Source organism: Carassius gibelio, chromosome B4 (assembly GCF_023724105.1).
Source record: "Carassius gibelio isolate Cgi1373 ecotype wild population from Czech Republic chromosome B4, carGib1.2-hapl.c, whole genome shotgun sequence".
In the NCBI taxonomy this organism is placed as follows: Eukaryota; Metazoa; Chordata; class Actinopteri; order Cypriniformes; family Cyprinidae; genus Carassius; species Carassius gibelio.
Genome location: NC_068399.1, coordinates 13,740,059 through 13,763,135, shown reverse-complemented (window position 1 = coordinate 13,763,135; position 23,077 = coordinate 13,740,059). Strand labels below are relative to the sequence as shown.

Below are 23,077 nucleotides of genomic sequence, written 5' to 3'. Positions count from 1 at the left end.
GGATGACGCTCTGATTGGTTTATTTCACGTTACGCCCAAACCACACCTATGAATAATGAAGCTACTTCAGACCAAACCATTTTAGATTTGCGTCGGGCGCAAGAGCCATTTATCCCACCGGGAAAATAGCAACAGCGACGAGACCCGCCCACAAAGTTACTTGCGCTTGGCACTTTGGTACTTGCGTTTCAGATCGTTAAAATAGGGCCCTATGAGTTACATGACAAATGAAATCGTTTGAGTGGTGGAATTTGCACTGAACTTGTTTGGGTAACCCCCCCCCAAAAAAAAATAAATAAAAAATAATAAAAAATAAAGTAAATGTCACAAAGTACGTTGATATTACCATGGCCTTTTTCTAAGATGCACAATGCAAATAGTATGGGATCTGCATTATAATAATTACACAAAGTATGTTTGGCACTGTTCCATGGTCCATTACCAACTGTGCATAATGGAAATGCCACAGTACTTTTCTTGTAAGAACTCAAAACGTCTATATGATATTGTCTGCATACAGTACATACCAAAACAACTCCCATTTCTGACAGGAAATGGATAGTTTTCAGCCAGTAAGTTAGTTTCATGTCTACTGGATGTGGAATAATCAGGTTCTCTCATTCGCTTCTTATGCTATCTGCCTAACTGCCACACAACCACACACATACAAACACAACCACATCACTTCACACCACGATGCTTATATTGGAGTGACACTTCCTCTCCTTAGACTCCCAATACAAAAGAGGGTCACCAACCTTAATATTCTCATTATACATTCCTAATCCTACCTGTCTCCTTGTATATCACAGGATACACCGAAGACTGCTCAGCTTTCTGTCTACCTACAAAGCACATAAGCGCCCAGGCGGCCATTTTAACGTGTGCAAACAAGCGCATTGGTTGGGAATTCATTAATTCAACACATGAAAACAAACACCTACAACAGCATCTCTTTATCATTAAGCTTAAAATACAGGGAAATATGGCAAGTGTAAACAATTATGTGTCATTGTGTCTCTGCATTAGTGGTTTCTTTCTCTACTGGGGTCAATTTCTCTTGTTTATATGGCCCAAGTGTAGCAAAAATCACTGGCCTATAGAGGAAAAAGATGAATCCAAACTCATAAAGGGTTTTTCACTGTGAAACAGAAGACAGGTATGGAATATAAAACCGTAGAGGCTGACACAACCATCCCATGATGACTGTATTTCAGCTAAGTTTCTGTGGCGCCACTGAGATCTCAGTGGGATACTAAACGCGTGAGAAGAGATGGCCAAGTGTGAGCGGAATTCAAAGGCGAGTACGCATAGGGTTGTTTCAATGGCTATTAGGAGCTCATAGGATTTAAGACTACAGCAGTAGGCAAGTTTTGCTTGCAACTTGAATGTTAGAGCGGTAATGCAGACATATCTCTGATTTAAATTTATTTAAAATAGCAATAAACTTGGGAAATTTGATTCATTTATGTGAATAAGTGTACTTGTTTGCTTCAAATTATCAGTTCAATAATTAATTTATCAGTCATTGCTCAAAATATACACTGAAATAACCATTTTCTCACAGCTGTGAGTTACAGTACATTCACTAACACAGATATAAAATACACAATGTAAAACTACTGTATATATATATATATACTCATAAATTTAAACAAACAAACAAACAAACAAAAAAATAGATATAAAAAACAACAATCCAAACCACAGCACTCCGAGAATGAATGATGACTGGTGTGTTAGAATGCATGCACTCTGTTACAAACCGTGTCTTTAGGATGGCCCATTAGGAAGAAATAGGGGGAACCATGGTTGTCACTTTTCATGCACATGGAGAGACTGGAAGGTACCATTCCTATAAGAGGCGAAGTAACAACCTAGACCAATCATTAGGGTTAGAACAGTAGCCACAGGCTAAGACAATATTAAGATCAGTGTAGAGATAGTATTCAGTGAGGAAAATTGAGAACGGAAGTGAGAACTATTTACTGACAGCCATAAAACTGATGAAAGAGAAGAAGACTTGCTATATCTGCATTAATACAAAGAGCATGCTGTCACAGTCATGTTAAAGAAATGTTGTGTTAGCAGGAAAATTTTCAGAGTTATTAAATATTAGTGTACAAGAGAATGGTTTTTCTCAATCGCTTGGCTCAATTCTCGAACGAGATTTTTCTCTCTCTCTCAAAACAGTAAGTTCAGATCATTGAACAGTTTGTTACTTTTACAACATTTGAATTTCTTAATAAATATGACACTAAATTATATATATATATATATATATATATATATATATATATATATATATATATAACTTTCCAGGGGTTGATCAATCTTTAATTTCGGTGCTATTAGCCAATTTAATGACACAATTACTAGGTTGTGAAGCATGAATTACATTTGTGGTTGAGTTACTACATCTTGTGTTGTCATTTCCCATAAAACAAACATTTTTGATAGTTCTACTTACAGTTTAGAGAATTTTAAAAGGGTCATGAACTGAGAAACCAAAATTCCCTTGATTTTTTAATATATAAGAGGTCATTGTACTAAAAACACATCCCGTACGTTTCCGAACTCAAAATGTTATAGTTAGTCTAAAAACAGATTATATTGAAGCCAGTCGGCCACAATGACAGCTTGGGGAATGTTCTACTCTAAGATGTCATAGTGTGAATAAGCACATCCTCCGCAGAAGAAGATCAACGTCTGCTTCTACATCACTGACTGTTTAGCCCCGCCCACCGATTCGTGCATTTAGTGTTTACTAGAAAGACTGTGAAGACAGCAAGAGTGCAGGGACAAGTTCCATCAAGAAGTCTTCCTTCTGATCCCAACGTTAGGAATGAGTGAATGAACTTTATTTTTAATGAAGATCCACACCGCGTCAGTAAGAACTTGGTCCTCTGTTCATTTCATTTTCCCACAAATTCGTTTACAAACAAGGCTCAATTCAAAGCAAGATTTTTTACAAAGACTGAATCTAAAGATGATGCTGTGTTGACAATATTGGTTCTGACAGTAATGTCGTAACTAAATTATGTGTTTTGATGCCAAAAATCTTGATAACATTATTAGTGGACCTCAGATAACAGTACAAAATAAAAAAAAACAAAGGCAGTTCATGACCCTTTTAAGAGCTAAAGCAATTGCGAAAAATTGCAACTGATGGTGACCTTTTTTTCTAAAATGATCTAACGTTACTAGAAATTCCATCGAGTGCAGAATATTAATATCAGATCAAACCTGTCACCTGCACATATTGTCCTCCTGGTGTGAATAAGTTATTTCACAACATATTTCTAAATGTATGCTGTGATCTCCTGCCAATCCGCTTTGTTATACATTTCTTTATACATTACCCAATAAAACACCACCTCCTCCAAAGATTTGTTTTGTAATCTCTTGAGGCCCTGTAAACTAAGTGAGCTAATACTGTAGACAATTGTGAGCAGTAAGGCACGTGTTCAGACAGCCAATGTAAACCTACCATATTCAGGGACCTGCCCCGTGCCTCTCTTGAGCAGCAGGCGAACTCTACGGCCACCCGATTTGATGAGCTCGATGGCCCGAGCGTGGGTCATATCCCTCGTGCTCTCCCCATTTATTTCAATGATCTGATCACCAACCTGCAAAACAGACAAGATACGACTTGAAAAAGTGTTTTTGATGGAAAATCCATTCTGAGCAAACAGCCTACTCTCCAGAACGTTTATCTAGCATTCAGATACCTAAGATTGCGGAGACAGATGTGACAGAACAACAGTAATTATTTTATTTTCAACTTTAAATTGCACCATCTCTGGTTTTAATGATACAATTAATAAGACTATCATTTATTAAGGATAATTATTCAGTAGGATCAATATAGGTCCATAACTCGTGTTGCCTGTTTCGGCATTAGCAGTCATGAATGAGTGCCTTTAACAATACATTTCAAGAAAATTACTGTCAGATCATTTGCTGTGAGCAATATTCCTGTTATTATGCATAGTCCGTAGGTCTCATTTGTGTGTGGGCTAAGATAGTTTTCATTTTTAAGTGTTATGTTAAAAATAAAGTCATTACTTTCTGTTGTGATCCTTCTAAATTTTATATAACAATGCATAATGTTTTTTTTTATTGCAGTAGCCTATGAATAGTTTGCTATTATGAAAGAAAACATAACTTAAAAAAATACTAATTATTGCATAAACATATGATAAAAAAATGATTGAGCATTAATTCTGCATCTTGGTTATAAGAGGAATATATGGGTGTAAAAAAATAATACTATAATATTCTTCCTGAAGGCTGTATAATAATGAAAATATTGGAGAAGCGTATACTGATGCTGAGCAAGTGGGTGCATTGAACTTGTCTTGCGTCTGTGGACTAATTGGCCAGGGGCTGGGGAAAAAGAACGAGCCAATTATAGTAACAAATGGAGAATTCCTCTCAAATGGTCTGGATAATGTGGAAGTCCGGGCAGGTCGCTGCCAGTGATGGGCGGCAAGTTTTTTCTGACTCGTTAAGATCTTGTTTGAATGAGGGGCAGACAGCCGTATTAACCTCAACTCTCTCATTACTGACAGAAGTGTCTCGTTCTTTTTTTCCTACACTATGTTTGGGGCCGGTTCCTCTGACCTCTGTGGTGGAGAGTGTTAGTAAAAGCATTGCTGCTAGCAGCGTCAGCAGCTCTCTTATGTTTTTGGTGTATCTAGAGGGTATGTGTGGAAATCTACAGCAGCAGCAGAGTCTGCTGGGGGCTGAATGACTTCATGCTTAATGGACTTTTTAAATACCATGGGTCTGTTTCACCACAAACTAATTATAAATTCAAAAGGCATTTTGTGCTGTGGATATATTCATGCCCCAAAAGAAGAGAGGATGACGTTTATCGTCAGAACTGAGGCTCTTGAATGGAAGGGAACGGTCACTGTGTGTGATCTGCAGGTAATGGACTAAATGTGAAAGGCTGTTATGAGAGCTAGAATATCCTAGAGGGACTGTTTTATTCACATTAGCTCTGACATCTTCATTACGGATATGAGCTGAACAAACAACAGAACAGCAGCAGAACAAGATAGATGGATGGATGGATAGATAGATAGACATAGAGAATTGGATGGATTAACGGACAGACAAACAGAGATAGACAGATGATAGATGGATGGATGGATGGATGGATGGATGGATGGACAGACCAAAAGACAGAGAGAGACATACAGATGATGGATGGATGGATGGACAGAAAGACAGGCAGACAGAAAGAAAGATGATGGATGGATGGATGGATGGATGGAAAGACAGGCATACAGACAGAAAATGGATCGATGGATAGATTGATGAACGGACAGACATAGAGATATACAGACAGATGATGGATGGATGAATGAAAAGATGGATGGATGGACAGAAGGACAGGTAGACAGATAGAGAGACAGATGATGGATGTATGGATGGATGGATGGATAGATCGAAAGACAGACGATGGATGGATGGATCGACGAATGGACAGACCAATAGACAGAGATAGACAGAAAGATAATGGATGGATGAATGAAAAGATGGATGGATGGAAGGACAGGGAGACAGACAGACTGTGGGTGGGTGGATGGATGAATGGATGGATGGACGGACGGACGGACAGATGATGGATGGTTTGATGGATTGATGGATGGATGGATAGACAGACAGACAGATAGACAGATAGTTGGATGGAGACATAGATAGATAGATAGATAGATAGATAGATAGATAGATAGACAGACAGATAGATCTCACCCTCATTCTGCCATTGCGTATTGCTGGTCCATCTTCAGCCAATCGCAGAACGAACAGATCCATCTTATACTCGCGGCCTCCACGGATACTAAAGCCAAAACCCTTCATTCCCTTTTCCAGCTCAACCGTGAAGAAATCAAAATCCTGCAAGCACACGATTGGACATCTATTATGGACATTTAATGGGCATGCAAAACACATCGTTTATGGAAATGAACTGTCAGTGCCACATAAGACATTTCAGTGATGAACATACGATATCAGTGTGCATTTCTGTGCATTCAGTGTTTGAAAGCTACCTGTGGCATCCTGTAGTCCGGTAAGGGGAAGGTGCGAGGGTCAGTGGACAGCTGCCTGTAGTCCAGCAGTGGGGGGTGTCTGTAATCAAGCGTTGGTGGCTGTCGGTAGTCTGCTACAGGAGGGTGTCGGTAGTCCACCGGGGGTTGGCGGTAATCAGTGAACGGCTGTCGAATATCAGGTTTTACATCCTGTCTTGCTTTTACCTCTGACCTGTAGCTGAACAACCAATCAGAGCAGAACCAATGGCATTTGGTTGCAAACATTTGACTTGCACTACTTCTATGGAGTGTTTATGGCAATTTTTTGTCAAACTTTGTCAAAATTTAAAATAGTATTATAGTTTTTATCAACAGCAAATGCTGCAATATATATATATATATATATATATATATATATATATATATATATATATATATATATATATACACACATACAAGAATAAGGAGATTCTCTCATAATATTTACTCTGTTTATGTCTGTTTTCCAGCGGATGCCGTCAAAACCAACTTACCTCTGACGGAGCTACAACTCTAATGAATTTTAAAGTTTAATGTAGGATAATGTTCTGTTGAAAATGGCAAAGCCTGAGGAGCTTTTGGGTGTATATTGAAACTTGAGTGAGTATGGAGAGGAAGTGAAATCATTGGTCCCTGCAGGGTGTATAAATGATTAAAAACTGTTTTAAAGAGCCATGTAGGTAAATTATTCAGTTCTGTAAGAGATAAGTGATTTTACGCAACAACCTAATAGTGAGAGAGAGTCTGTGAGTCGGAGAGGTTCAGATTCACTCCATAAATAGCGAACTTTTGCCAAGTTTAACTTGAATACAAAACAAGTTTGAGTTGAATTCACCCATTCAAATTATTAGGGATGTACAATATTTCAGCTCCATATTGATTAACAGTAATTTCCAGCAAAATATATATCCTTCATGCAGTACATAAGAATGCTGTGATGTCTCAAATCCATTAGCATTTAAAATAATATTTGAAATTATTTAGTGTACATTTTTTAAATGTTTTAATATCAGTCATAACATACAAGGGTGTGGTAACATTAGCCAGCAAAAAGAACAAGAAAAGCTAACATAGCGATTCACACTTTCAAACTAAGCAGATTTCTGCAGCAATTTTTTATTGATTTTACCCTCACACAAAATTAATGATCATACTGTATGGATTTCTATTGAAATGACTTGGTTTCACCCCATGAAATCTCACATAGCAATGGTAAAACTAGTACACCACCTTATAAAATGTAAGTAATAATGTAATTTTCTTGGTGGCTTGCCTGTTCTCATGGCTGTAGATCTGTACTGGCACTGTGGAGGGCTGGGTGGGCGGGTTCTGTTGGGTCACTGAGCTGGGCTGATTGGCTGGGCTGGTTTGAGTGACAGGGCTCGGTTGTGCTTCTGAAGTAGGCTGCGTTGATTGTGGTGCAGAGTTGGGTTGAGGAGTGGAGTTAGGTGGAGGTACAACACCGGTCTGGTTCACAGTGCTGGGTTGGCAAACTGGACTGGGCTGGGCCATTGGGCTCTGCTTCTCTGAACTGCCTGCAGAAGGTGTGCTGTTTGTCTCTGAAAAACGGAGACAAAAAGCTAAGCCATTTTCAGAGATTTTCTTTGTTACACTGGTATTTTTTTACTACTAAAGCAATAGTTTAAGTATTGCATGAGTACAGTTTGCTTGTACTGTATGTTATTTTACCACTAAATGCACTGAAATAATTATGCAAATACAATAACATCGCAAAAATGACCAAAATCTGTGAATGCAATTTGCATGGCACAAGTTTCCATTTTGGAGGCTGGTTCTGAGCGCTAGTTCATGAAGTATACAGCAGACTGCCATAATCTGGCATACTTTGTTAAACTACACAGCGTTAAACTTAAATTAAATAAGGCAGAATCTATAACAAACATAGTTTACACACAAAGGAAACATGGGTGCATGAAAAAGAATGCAATTGAGGAGTTGAAGGGTTAGTTCACCCCAAAAAGTTTTTCTAGTAGCTTTGCAAAATTGAAGTCAATCCATTGATATCATATGGACTGTTTTACAGATGTCCTTACTACGTTTCTGGACCTGGGAACATTACAGTTGCGGTTTTGTCTATGGGAGGGTATGAGAGCTCTTAGAATTCATCAAAAATATCTTAATTTGTGCTTTGATGATGAACTAAGATCTCACGTTTTTGGAATGACATGAGGGTGAGTAATTAATAACAGAATTTTCATTTTGGGGTGAAATATCCTTTTAAAGTGGATTTCTGGTGGCTTGTGCTGAAATACTGCATCTTAAACAAGCAGTGCAACCGTTTAGTACATTTGCATTTCAAAAGGATAGTTCACTCAAAAATGAAAATTCTGTTATCATTTATTCACCTTCATTTCATTACAAACCTGTATGACTTTTTGTGATTTAACATTTACCCTTTAATACAGACCCTCTAGCTTTAACACAAACTACGATTCAGAAAAAAACAGTAACAGCATTTCAAATTCTAAAATTACAACTGTACAAGGATAACTTAATTTTTACAAACAAAAGTCAGGGGCTCCTTAAAGCTACAGTACTCCTTTAAAGACACAGCCCCAACTTCTTCCATTGTCAAGAAAAACAGGTAGTCCCGCCCAAACTCACTGTTGGTTAAGACATTTGACATGTCAGAGTAATGTTCAGGAAGTCAACCAATAAATGGTTTACTTATAGCTGTCTCTGCACATTAAACTGAGATACAAGAAAATAGTTTAACATCAAAATCAGTAGCAGAATTAGTGAAGAATCAATATTTGCGGAAGAATCAGTTCCACAGGCATCAACTCACCCTCCTGAGGGATGATCCTGAGTGTGACGCTGAGTCCGGCGTCCTTGATCAGTTTGACGATGTCGGCATGCGGCATGTTGACGATAGACTGATTGTTGACAGCCAATATGCGATCTCCAACCTTGAGCTTCCCACAGTGGTCTGCTGGACTTCCTTCAATGATGCGGCCGATCTTATGAGGCACGGCTAACAACACACACACACACACACACAAATACTTTTTACGTAATACATCGAGAGAGCTCTCTATCCGCACTCTGTCCTTCCTGATAGTGGATCTCTTTTTATATACGAGCGTGGGCGTTGCATTAGAACATTGTAACTAGCCTCTTCAGCCCTCAAACAGAAGTGCATCCATTATTAATAAACCAGTTTAAAAGGACATACTGCATTTTTAAAGTCACTATGACCCTTTGGAGCAGCCAACCTGAGTGAGCTATAGCAGTAAAGGAATGTCCCAGATTGAAAATAAGTTGAAGTATGTGAAGTGTACAAAAATAATAATTCCTTACCCGCAGCAGCCGCGGTTTCAGGCCTGTTCAGGGAGCTGATAATAACGAACCCGAACCCTTCGCTTTCCTTGCGCTGGATGGTGACATCACTAGGCTGCAGATTCTGATTGGCTACATTGTCTGGAGGGGAGGAGCCTGTGGTGGATGGGGCGGAGTTTTGAGAGGGGGCGGAGTTGTTACAGAACATTCTGGAGTTGAAGTCACTCCTGGGGGAACTGTGCTGGGTCGATCCAGGGCTGCGGCCGTTCTCTGGACAGGGTTCACCTGAAGATAACAGAGCGAGAAAGAAAATTAGTCTGAAATAAAAGGAACACGGCTATATGGGTGATAAACGATTGTCCAGAGTAGATAAGACTGAGAGGATGAGTCAGACAGAAGGAAGGAAGAGGAAGGTAGAGCTTGAGAGAGCACAAAATCTGAGCCTCAGCTACACCAAGAATTAAGAGACCGAGTGGACGAGAGAGGGAGAGAGAGAGAAACACATGATAAGCAGCAGAGGTACAGTACAGTATATACAGATCCTGCTTCATTACCTCAATCACCTTTATTAACTTTTTCATGTAACAAGAATATATACTTTGCAAAAATCTATAATTGCTGTAACTGTCAGGAAATAACAAGCTTTAACCTTTAAAGGTTGTTTCTTCAACTTCAGGGAGATTCTTGCCTCAAGGGTTTATTACTATTAAAACAAATGGTCTCTTTTGATATACCAACGTAATATTAAAACCACACTGGAAACTTTGTATCATACTACCATCATTTTTTTAGACTGCCAAGTAAATAACAGTGTCAAGGTCCAGAAAGGTATGAAAGATATCGTCAGAATAGTCCATCTGCCATCAGTGTTTCAACCGTAACAATTCTCCATATAACTGTATGCTGCATATATGCTCTTATGTATCAGCCATGCCCCAGGAATGTGCTGTTTCTATGTATACTTAGCTTTGATTTGAAAGAAAACAGTGCATCATTGTTGCACGGCTGATACTGAAGAGCATACGGTGATATGGAGAGAGACAGAGGAGACTGTTGACAAAGGAATTATTGAATAAAGTTTTTTTTTTGTTTTCTTCGCTTACAACAAGTATTCTCGTCGCTTCATAACGTTATGGTTGAAACACTTATGGCAGATGGACTATTCTGACGCTGTATTTCATACCTTTCTGGACCTTGACAGTTTAATTTACTTGGCAGTTAATGGGACAGTCTCAAGCCTCCAGGTTTTCATCCAAAATATCACAAATTGTGTTCAGAAGAAGAAAACTGTAAGTGATTAATGACAAAATTTTCATTTTGGGGCAGAGTATCCCTTTAAACTATATATATATATTTATATATATATATATATAAAAAAATAAATTATTATATTTAGAACTATGACAAGCTAAAAAATAAAAAAAAGCTGAAATAAACATTTACTATTTCATTATTTATTGTATGACAACGAAAATACAAATGTTCAATATCACATATTTGTTCAGACTGAACAAATAAATAGTTGAATGTGTTTTGCTATCTTGCTTGCATGGTGTTAAAGCCCCCCCCGACTTTTAATATTATGATTGCATGTCATTTCCAGTCAAGCTGTAACATTTGTACTATTATGCAGAAAACTGTTTATATTTAAGTATTTGTTCAACTGTGTTTTTTTTTTTTTTTTTGGATACATATAATGTAGCCTTAATAAAATTAGCCTTAGCAAGACAAAGAAGTTGGCCACATTCCACTCAAAATATTAAAAATATAATTTCCACCATAAATTGCTATTAAAAACAATAGATATGACACTGTATTTAAAAAAAAAAAAAAAAAAAAAACGTTCACTGTTGGACAATATCTATTTCCATCCAAAGATTCAAATTTAACTAAAGTGCGAATCTGAAATACTGCATAAAACAGTTGCGAATAAAGCTCCGGTCAATCCAACGAGTCAAAAAAACATGATCACCACTTCCTGACTAACTGGCATTAAGTAGCACCAAGAAAAGTAGGAGAAGCCACTTAATATTATAATTTTCACACATAATAAATTAGTTGCACCTTGTGCAATGAGATTGGTCACATGACTTTTTTGATCCACATGGTTGAATTTATTCGTTAAAAGTGATTCCATCATAGTTTATTGCGCATTTTTTCTTATTGAACAAAAAGTTTATCCAACTCAATAGTGCACATTAGATTTTTATGCACATTTTTAGAATGTATGCGCATCTTGACATTTCCTTCCAGCAATTATTTGTGTGATATTCCAAAATGGGCATAAAAATGGGTGGATGGAAACATTTCTCACCTGTGGTCTGAATTCTCCTTCGTACAGTGAGTTTAACCTGTCCAGTCCGGGCCGCCCCATGCATGAGGTCAATGACGTAACGGTGGGGTTTTCCAGTCACAGGGATCCCATCGACTGACATCAGCTCATCTCCTGGTCGGAGACGCCCGTCTTTATCTGCTGGGCTCTTCTCGATGATTGCACCAATCAGGATCTGTACATGCATAGCACTGTAACTACAGACTCTCTTTAAGATGCATACAGAAACTAAAGTGGACGAACAAATGCGCTATATTAGCAAATGGCAGTGAGCTCTGGTTTAGGAAGCATGTGGTTATTCCTAGAGTACGAGCCTTCTCCTGAGCCTCCAGACTCACAGGCTGCCCTGGTTCCTCTCCGCCCAGGATCCTGAAGCCGAAACCGGACTTCTGCCTGTGCAGGTGCACCTCCACCTCCTGGAAATCTGATACTGTCAATGAAAGCACACATTTATCTCACAATTTAGTCATTTCTCCAGAATAATCTCATCCTTCAAGTGTAATTTAGTGTTCTGGATGACATTTAGGACCCCCATTTCTGTTCATCGAGTACTTATAATTTGTAAAATCATTCATTTTATGTTCTTGGACCTCATTGAGAGGTTCATTATTAAAGCAGTGAGAGTGATAAGTGGCAAAAGCCAGTAAAAAAAATACAACTATTATCTCCATTATTTCTCTCAATCTTTTTTTTTTTTTTTTTTTACATGTCACAATAGCTGTATTTAAACAAATTATATCTTAATATTTTTTATTATACAAAATTATATATACTTAGATTTTAGAGATTTTATTGGACTTTTATTTAATGTACCTATGGATGTTTTTAGTATGCAAATCATAAGGCATAAAAATATCGAACAGTTTCTTTTTAGTAGAGCTAGTTTAAATGAAAGAAATGTCCTTAAAACTCAGTGTAAATTAATTAATTAATTATTTATTTTTTTAAATAAATTGCATATGATTTATCAAAAATATATATTTTTGATAATAATAATGCTGAAAAAGAAGTCATTCTGCGGAAGACCAAACTTTATACCAAATATATATTTAAAAAAAGTGTATAGAGGTCATGAAAACTGGATATAAAAAAAATGCTTTTTAAACTTTCAGACTTTACTTTATGCAGAACTCCTTCTGTCAGATGGTTTCTGTTTTGGGTGTAGATATATTTACTCACCGGAAGGGTCAGCTGGGAGAGCTGCTCGAGGAAGCCCTGGCTCTAAGAAAGGGAGAGATACAAGGACAGCCCATAAATCACTGCTTATATAAACACACACACCTGGAAATATACGAACTACAATATATACATCACCTGTCTCACTAATATAATGCCCAACAGCTACAAAGCACTGAAGATATATGTGAATACACAGTGCCCACAAAAAATGCACTGAAAGCACACTTCATCATGATATTATTGATAACAAAATTATTGGAATTTCACAATTCTGATTGACTTTTCATTCAACTGCTGTTTTTCAGTGGATGCATGAAGTCAGTTCTCTATAATTGTACGATATCTTAGAACTCTAGTTCATCTCCTGGCTCAGAGCAGACAGGCACTGCATTTCTTCCCGAAAACCTACACGGCCATGTATTATCCTGTATGTATATTGCATTTGAACTAGGTGCAAGCTTGAGCCTGATTCTGATTCAGAAAGGGAGCCTGATCTTCAACTGCATCATTCTTGCAACTTCATCTGCATCTCTTCTAGAGCTGGTCAATATTTGCAACCACTATTTTCGTGATATCTAACCAATATAATGTATACAGTATTCTGTATATTGTGATGATTTGCATGCTTTTCATTTAACTGCAGCAGCAGGTTGCTTTTGTGCCCTCTGCTTGTGGCATGACATAAGTTCAATAGCGTTAAGATGTTAAGCTCTCTAATTTAAACCTCAGTTGCATTAGAGTTTTATTCATTTGATTCAGATGAGCTCTTTTGAAATTAATCAGTTCAGAATTAAATGATTCGTGTTCAAGCAAGTCTCCGAGAGACATTTGGCATGGTTTGAAATGTTTCAATACAACTTATGTAGTTCAATGTTGCTGTTTGTTAATCCACTGTATATAAAATGGTTAAATCATTTTCTTTGCATTCAAAAAGAAAAGCATGGAAAGCATGCTTTAAATAGATTAATGACTAATAGTTCCTATTACTGGAAATGTAGAATATAAAACCATTTCAGAGCAAAGACAAATACTGATACTGATAGATTTGTTTTTAGCCTTTTTACTGTATATATATGTATATATATATATATATATATATATATATATATATATATATATATATATATATATATATATAATATTTATCAAAGGAGTGTTGATTTTCTTTGTTGCAGTGATGAAACATGTGGTAATAAAACTTTATCATGTCATACATTTTCATAATTAGCAATGATTTTAGAAAAATAAAACACATTTACATGATGATACTGAAATAAAAAGAGCCTTAAATTTTTTTTAAATAAAATAAAAGATTAAATAATTCAAACACATATAAAAGATCACCTAAAATATGCATTAAAATAGACCGAATGTGTGTCCTTGTTGCCAAAACCTAAGCTCCTGAAATACTTGAATATATGCATTAATCAGATTTTAAAAGTTTTTATTCTCCAACTTGTCAGAATGGCAAATTTTGACAGCATCTTTGCAACATCAAATGCATATGCAAACAGCTATAAAACATTAACAGAGTTGCGACTGAACATACTCAAACACGCCTGACACCCTCAGATTCAAAACATCTCACTCAAAATAAGATGCGGCTCACAGAAAAATATACAAAATGTTATCAACCATCAAGAAGCAAGCATACTTACCTTAAAGAGAAACTAGACTGTTTGGACAACATATATTAAATCACCAGGGTATCTACAATAGAGTGTCCGTGCAATATAATAATAATAAAACGCAAAAACCTCTATGTCTATGGAGGATCACTGCACCTCAGATGAGACAATCATCAACACTAACCAACATCTCCACTGCCAACCTGTCATTGCCAGGTGTGAATACTAATGAGAAACTATATACAAAACTAAAGAGGATGTATAGACTAGGTAGCATTAATGAGGAAGAGCACACTTGCTGATTTAAAACAGTAGAAAAAAAGTTTATGCAAATACACAGTGAAGCAAAGATGTGACCAATATTGGGAGAACAGACAGAAGATGAATAGAAACTGTCTCAATTTAATCACTGTCAATCAGTTTAAAGCACCTTTAGAAATGCAACATTAACTCTATTGACATTTCAGACTTTTTTTGTTCAATATGCAGTAGATTCCAGGTCCAGTGATAAGTATATTCACATTTGTCTGAATAAATGCATTTCAAACTATTTGCTGAATTAAACATACGCTTCTACTTAAAATGCAATGAATATGGGACCTTGAAATAGTTCAGAAAGCCTGTATGTGTGGTAAAGTCTCGAAATTTAAGAAATTACCTGCATTAATAATGCAAAGTGTTATATAACGTCAAAGTCACTAAGACCACTAAAGTTTTCCCGGACCCCAGAGCAGCTCCACAGATTTCATTGTGTCACAATTCCAAACTGACAAGAAACAACAACCTCGGAACACTTAGCATGGAGGATAACATTGTTACAACAACAAAACAGTGTTTTTTGAGTCTCAGAGAGCTGACGTGAACTGAAATGGTCACTCGAGACCATGCTCAAGTCAATAACACACCAGTATAAGTCATTTTTGGTCCAAGCGGAAAGATGTAGATTTATTGAATTTTGGTAACAGACTTTCAACTACAGCTCTGACAGGATTAATATTAGCAATAACATCTGGCACAACTCAATTCAATTCAACTTCCATTTCTAAAGCCGATATTTGATGCTATGATTTCTTCTTTTGTAATGTGCAGTGGAAAATTCGGCCAATGAGATTTCACTGTGGGCGGGGCAACTTAACATAATGCTGCAGAATTACAAATCAAGTAGCATTTCGTGTCACTCATTTAAATCTCACAAACACCTTCCAAAGTAAAGATAGCTTTTATTGTGATCCGTTTTAGCACGCCGTGCCTCATCAGGACACACTGCTACATATCTTTTGCCATGTACTGCAGGGAATTTGTTTGTTGTTCGGTGTGTATATGTGCAAATTTTTGGAGTGGAAAAATACAGCAGGTAAACAGCACAGATCAGAAGTAGGCATTCATGCTAGCTTTAGCTGCTAGCAAGAGGTTACTTACGCCTATTCTCACAGATAGCCCTGGACTTCTCATAGAGGTCATAGGGGTCAGGTTTGGTCAGGTCAAACTCTGGACCTGAAGGCCAGTGCAGATATGGAGCGCTGTGAGGGAGAGCATGGAGAGATAGACTGGCTGTGGGACTGCTGTGAGGATCCCAATGTCCCAAGACCTGCAAATACACCGGCATTCAGTAAAGCGGCCAATCATCGGCCAGCACTGCGTTTATTTAATATGCTGAACCGAGTAAGCAAACAGCGCTCTTCCAGGCAACTTCCGCCTTGGAATTTCGCTGGCCGTGGGATAGGATGGTGTTTTAACAATGAACTCACTTTTGCGGTAATTAGTTTTTAAATGAAGCGTACACACACACACACAATACATGGCACGTTAGTTCTAGCTCAGCAAAATAAGGCGCATCAAGGGCTCATGAAGGACGCTTGATGCGTTTCTCTATTGCTGACAATACTGAATGTAATCTTTGTGTTTTTTCATGCTAATGCAGCTGTGGGCAAAACGTTCCCAAATTGCTTCACTACACCAGGCTCTAGCACGACACCCAAAATTAGGTTATGCAAATAGAATGTGCAAAGAACAGCAAGCAGGCATAGTCCACTTTTTCTAATATTAAGGCAAGATTCGACTGTTTGCTTTGAACCCAAGATTGTTTTCTTCATCCTCTACCTCTGCTAGTCGCTTTGTGCTTTTATACTTTTGTACTAGTTCCAATTCCTCTGAATGCTTTCATTAACGATTCTTTTAGTAGCTTTATAGAATATATATTTGAAAAAATAAAGGTGTTTTATGGCTTTATTTAGACTGGAGAGAAACTGAAAGGAAAGCTTGTCATTCAATTCTTTAAATTGCATCAGTAATTTATTCAGATTCATACTCCAATTCATCTTCTTGTCGGGTCCTAGCCAGTTCAATTCTAACTTATGAACCGACAACGAGGTGATTAAATTCTACACAACGCTGGACAACAAATGGATTGGGGTTCGTGCCAATAGCTTTAGCGTGAAAGCAAATGCCAAACAAAAGGCATAATTGAAGAAGAGGTGGAAAAATCTACAAAGAAAGAAAGTAAGATGCCAGGATGAGAAAGATGCCAAGGCTTATTAAAGGAGGTCAGTGTTAATCTGGAGGAGCTGGAGAGGATGAAGGCAAATGCCTCTGGGCTGCTGTGTGCGGCTGGGAAAAAAACAGATTAAAACGTGTCACTGCCAAGTAAACTCACGCACACGCTCACATTAGCTCATAGATGATGTTATTGCTGCCATAGCAAAGTGCTGTGACGTACATACTCTTGCAAACAGGTTTTTGCTTATAGCAATCAAAGAAGCTCATGCTAGAGGTCTGCTAAAGGACAAATCATTTTGGGTGGGTTCAAGTCAGTATTTGTATACATAACTTCAGGTTTGCAATGGGCTCAGGTTTGTGATGAATAAAAAATACAGTTTTGTTATAAATGTTTTATGTGTTCACTTAACTTGTTATATCTTTGAGTCAGAGTCTGTGAAAATGGGAGCATAAGAGTTTACGTGCTCAGAGATGAAATAAAAAGGGATTCATATCTGGTTTAGATTTCTGACAGATGTGATTTGGTCTCAAAACCAATCTTTAGAACAGACTCTCTGTAGTTTATATATACTGAGCTATTCAAAGAGCTTTTTTTTAACTAATTTAACCCATGAAAAATTTTGTTTATATAAATTAATGTATTTGAGTTCATTTTTTTTTTTAAATAAAGCCAGATCATTTCGATTTTACCATTTTTCTATAACAAGTAAGCAAAAGAATCAGGTTATTTGGACACAGATCTGCATAAGAATGTGGTTTATATGGATTTGTAAAGATCAGATATCCAATACCAGTCAAACTAAATGGATATGAGTTGTATGCACAATACTGAGACTTTGCATGTCTGAACAGGTTTCAAATTTCAGTTTAATCACCGTGCAGTACTCTAGCTTAACCTTGATTCTTTTGAGTCTAGAGATTAAGTTGAGAAATACATTTTGGTACAGAAAAGCTTTTATTTTGGGTGATATATCAGATATTTATAATACATTTCATTTTATTTTATTAAGAAGAAACTAATATTGTGACCATTTTAATTCACTGGCCAAGTTTCAGCAGAAGCTGAACAGTTAGCATGTGGTGATTCATAATTTCTATCGATTTAATGATTTAGTGCTCTGACCACATAACAGTGACATTGAGTAAAGGCTAATATTCTTTGCACATGGATAATTGCAGAAAAAGATGGACCACTTTAACATTTTCCAGTCATGAAACTCTTTCTAGCTGTGGAGATTTTCTTAAAGCAAATGATATCTAATTAAACCCCAGCGTAAGAGAGAGAGAGAGATGATAAAATCCAAGCAGCTCTACTGTACTGGGGTAATGAGACTTTCACTCTGTCCCAGTTCTGTTCCCTATAGAGATAGATACAAGGATATGTGTTGAAGAATGACAGTACAGTGGCCTGCAGCTCGAGGCAGTGCGAAAGACTCTCTGTAGAGTGAAGAAAAATCAGTCGATTTATGACCAGTCAAGCCTTTGCTATATGGAAAGAGACAGGACAGAGATCTCAAACCAAAAATAAATAAATGCGTGGGTTGGCATGTACTGATGCACTGTGTACATGTGTGTGTGTCTATATCTATGTGTATATATATATATATATATATATATATATATATATATATATATATATATATATATATATATATATATATATATATATATATATATATATACATACATACAAGCAGATATATGTGACCCTGTACCACAAAACCAGTCTTAAGTGTCATTTTTTTAAAAACTGATTTATACATCATATGAAAGCCGAATAAATAAGCTGTTAGGATAGGTCAATATTTGGTCGAGATACAACTATTTGAAAATCTAGAATTTGAGGGTGCACAAAAATCAAAATGTTGAGAAAATCATCTTTAAATTTGTCCAATAAAGTCCTTAGCAATGGATATTACAACCGTATTTTCTGGACTATAAGACGCACTTCTTTCGTAGTTTTTCGCTCCTGTAGTCTACACTGAGCAGCATAGAGCACCCTCTCGCGGCTGTAGATGGTAATGTTTTCTCTGGGTTCTTGGTTCCAAATAAATGCAACTTATAGTCCAGTGCAACTTATATATGTTTTTTTCCTTGCCATGACGTATTTTTGTACTGATACGACTTATACTTAGGTGCGACTTATAGACCGAAAAATACGGTGATCAAAAATTACGTTTTGATATATTTACAGTAGGAAATTTACTAAATATCTTCATGGAACATGATCTTTTATCCAAAGTGACTTAAAATGCATTCAGGCTAACAATTTTTACCTAACATGTGTTCCCTGTGAATCGAACCCACAACCTTGAGTTGCTAACACAATGCTCTACCACTTAAATATTTATGTAGCGAGTTACAATTGTACATTTCTAGACAACCTGAGCATAACTACTGTTCACAAAAATGGATATGTTTAACATAAAAATATAATTTTCTCTATAAAATCATTGAATTTAATTGCATATATAAATGCGATAATATACCTTATCATATACATTTACATTTACCATCCTGTGTGTAAATATGCATTACACATGGGACAGTTCAGAGTCTGAGGAAGACTTTTTTGAAGATTTAGTCAAGCAGACAAGACAGCTGGCAATATTGGATCAGAATCAAAGGACACTGCAGAGACAGACTGCTGAGGGTGAAGGTTTTGCGTGCCACATTACACAGTGCACTGGTTAGTGGGAAAACATAGTGAAGGTGCAGTGATTTGTTCTCAGCTGTACTAAGTGTTTACTTCAACTAGGTCCCCATAGCTTTCAACAAATGAATTTCCATAATCTTTCCAGTTGTAAAAAAAAAAAAAAAAAAGATTTTAAAAGAACAAATTATGCTTTTAACTAGAAAATATTATTTGCTCTACTAAAATTGGTTGATTTATTTTCAAATATGATAAATATAGCTGCCGCTAGTGTTGTAGTGGTATATCTGTAAAGCAAATTAGTCATTCTTCTTGTCCATTAAAAGACACACAAGCAGTAGCTTAGTACAATGCAGTTCGTGGTAATATGTTATAACAATACAATAAAGCCATTTATTATGCGTTGAAGCCCAACAGTGATGGTTAATAATAGATATGCTGTATAATATATAATAAGACCTAATCACTCAATACTGAGAGTACACAGTTGATGTTAGTTTATTAATTAAATCCAGAGGGCTGGAATACGGTACGTTTTACCTGTTTAGAGGTCTTCCAAGGTGAAAAGTGACCTGCAATGGAGAACAAAACCTTTAGCATGCTGGATCTTTAGTATTAGATTTGAAGTGGGAATTTTAAGCAAATCAAAACAGAAATGTATTTTGGAAACTACACAGCTGTTCATTCTTGAGGTACATTCTGAGCCAATTTCATTTATTTTAGCTAGTATTTATTATTATTATTATATTTAAATGGAGTCTGAAAGGCATTTCAGAGATCACTTGCATTTTGTAATATTCTAGCTTAATACAAAGTTTTACTTTTTGAGAGAAAGAGGGAAGTAACAACTTTTATCCAAAGAAGTTAAGACTGGCCTATTTGATTGATGACCAAGAAATAGTGCAGATTAATTATGTAATATCTAAACGCCTTTTATTTAAGACCGTCTCATTGTATATTGGTTTCAGTAAAAAAAAAAAAACAATTTGCTGAAATTGATGTGGTGCTGTGTTAAGCATCTGAATAATCCTAAGTATTTTTAAACAACAAGTAATCTTTAAAGTGCTTCAAATAACTGTAACTGGATTAGTGTGCAAATATAAATTGAACAGTGTTTAAAATCCGAAGATACAATTCAAACAGCAGCTATTCAAATATCTACTCCGTTCAGAACATTTGCTCCTCTCTTTTGAGGACAAGTGGTTATTATTTGAATATTTCATGCATCTGTTGAGAGAAAGAGAGATTTGAATGTAAAATATACAAGTTTGACCCTGTGGACCGTGTTTGTTGATCCTCTTTGATGACAAAAAATACAAATCTCCCGTTGCATTCAATGAAAGGACGCCCAAATCCAGTGACAGAAAGATGCTTAAAATGCACCGAGCAGCAACTTCACATCACATCAAATGCTCATTTCCCCCCCGGAGGGAAAACATTGGCTGAGATGAGGCGAAAGACCATGAGGCTTCTGAACTCTAATCATAACAAACAGGAAGTAGTTGCAGTGTAGAGCACCTCTTCTGTTATCAAGAGCTAAACAATACTCGCCGACATCAAACGGCAAATTCATGCATATTTTCTCTCTAAACTCCTCCTAATTCGGCCTTGAAATGCAGAAAACAAACACACGAATAAACCGTCCAGCATCTTGCATTCAACTTCTCCCTCACTGTCTTTCATGTCTTCCCGCTGATGACCTTCAGGAATGAACAAGGCGATGCAAATGACCTGTTTGGAATTAGTGAGAGAGAGAGACAAAGTGCACAAACATACTAGAGCTGCACAGTTAATCCAATAAACAATTAAGAATATACGGCTGCTGTGAAATTGATTCATCTTTTAAAAAAATGCATTTTTAATAAAAATTATTTCATTTTAATAATGGTGAGTTATGGGAGTTATATGGCTTTGTATTGGTCTCCCTGTTCTTCGAGATTGGCCATTAAAAGCCATCTTAGACCATCACCATATAAAAGCAATTACAGAAATATTTATTGTGCACATGAATGCGGCGTAATTTATAAAAATTCAGAACTTTGCATACAGACTGTCAGCGAGCTTGTGATGAAGCAGTCATGTGAAACATTTTCACTATATAGGGTTCCAGAGTTGCTATATTGAGATTAAAAAGCTACTGATGTTATTATAAACTAATATTTTCCTTTAAGGCTCTAGGTTGATTGTGATTAAAATGTTAAATCACAAACAAAATGTTAAACTGACCTTTTAGTCACTATAACGTCTGATGTATAAAATATCAGGAAAATAATTCAGAAATAATCCTCCGCTCTTTTTGGATGTGTAGCCGACATGCTCCTTCACATAAAATAAGTCTTTTAAATGTACACTAAATTGTAATCGAAGTTAATAATTCAATGTGATCTCAAGAGTATTCGCGTATGTATAATGTGCACTTTACTTATGTTTGCCTAGACACTAAAACATACATTATTCACATAATCTAAAATGTATATGAACAACTTCGCAGACATACATTTTTAAGAACCCTCTCTATGAATAATCTATGAATATTTAATTAATGGAATTAATTGGTTGATTCTATTTATGATCATTTGGATTTATGTATTTGTATTTAAAACACAATTAAACATTTGATTCTGACTTCTGAAAAATTACATTTATTTTGAACAAGAATAACTTGAAACTTTAAAATGAATGACATTTTTCATTACTTATCATTTAGCAGTTTCATTTAACACATCTTCTGTATATGCCATGACTAAAAAGAAAGCAAAAAAATACCACAAATGCACCATAAAATGACTTACAGTATCTATCCATATGATCTATTTTATTTTTGCACTGTTATCCAAATCTTCCGAATCTGTTTGATTGTCCATTATTCAATCGTCATCATTTCCATCCTTAGTACCAAGAGGTTTAGAGGTAGCAGAAAAAATAATGACTCAAAAACATCGTAACAATTTGTTGAAAAGTGGTCTAGTTTAGTTTCAGGATTAAACTTAAGGAATCTAAACTATAAATATTCATCATATAAAGGATTTGTGGATTACATATATTTTCATTTTTGTTATTGCCAGTGTGTCCACATTGCACACATATATGGAAACATGTTTCCGCCACTGAATACAAAGTAAAAAAAGGGATAAATAGTCCCAATTCTGACTTTTTTCCTTCCTCAAAATTGTGATATATAAACTCACAATTGCGATTTCTAAAGTCCAGTTCTGAGGAGAAAAAAAGATAGATATTTTCTCAAAATTGCGAGTTTATCTCTCACAATTATGACTTCACTCGCAATAGAGAGTTTGTAGAACATAATTCTGACTTAATTTCTCAGAATTGTGAGTTTATATCAAGTAAATCTAAGAAAAAAAAGTCAGAATTGTGAGATAAAAAAAGTCAACGTTTTTTTTTATTC

General features: G+C 36.2%; 1 protein-coding gene across 15 annotated transcripts in view; it reads right to left on the bottom strand.

Annotated features, from left to right (window-relative positions):
• Positions 1–23,077, bottom strand: part of LOC127956348 (membrane-associated guanylate kinase, WW and PDZ domain-containing protein 2) — a 185,026-nt gene that overhangs the window by 6,403 nt on the left and 155,546 nt on the right. For 4 of the 15 annotated variants that reach the window (XM_052554189.1, XM_052554190.1, XM_052554202.1 and 1 more), the window contains 11 exons: positions 20,212–20,243; positions 15,942–16,110; positions 12,895–12,936; positions 12,030–12,145; positions 11,698–11,890; positions 9,405–9,668; positions 8,893–9,078; positions 7,357–7,642; positions 6,066–6,282; positions 5,767–5,910; positions 3,491–3,629 (listed from right to left, as the gene is read on the bottom strand). In XM_052554189.1, coding sequence (XP_052410149.1) covers positions 3,491–3,629; positions 5,767–5,910; positions 6,066–6,282; positions 7,357–7,642; positions 8,893–9,078; positions 9,405–9,668; positions 11,698–11,890; positions 12,030–12,145; positions 12,895–12,936; positions 15,942–16,110; positions 20,212–20,243 — 1,788 coding nt within the window. Of the gene's footprint in view, positions 1–1,766; positions 1,878–3,490; positions 3,630–5,766; positions 5,911–6,065; positions 6,283–7,356; positions 7,643–8,892; positions 9,079–9,404; positions 9,669–11,697; positions 11,891–12,029; positions 12,146–12,894; positions 12,937–15,941; positions 16,111–20,211; positions 20,244–23,077 lie in introns of all 15 variants that reach the window. The other 11 variants (XM_052554195.1, XM_052554196.1, XM_052554203.1 and 8 more) reach the window with 5 other exon arrangements.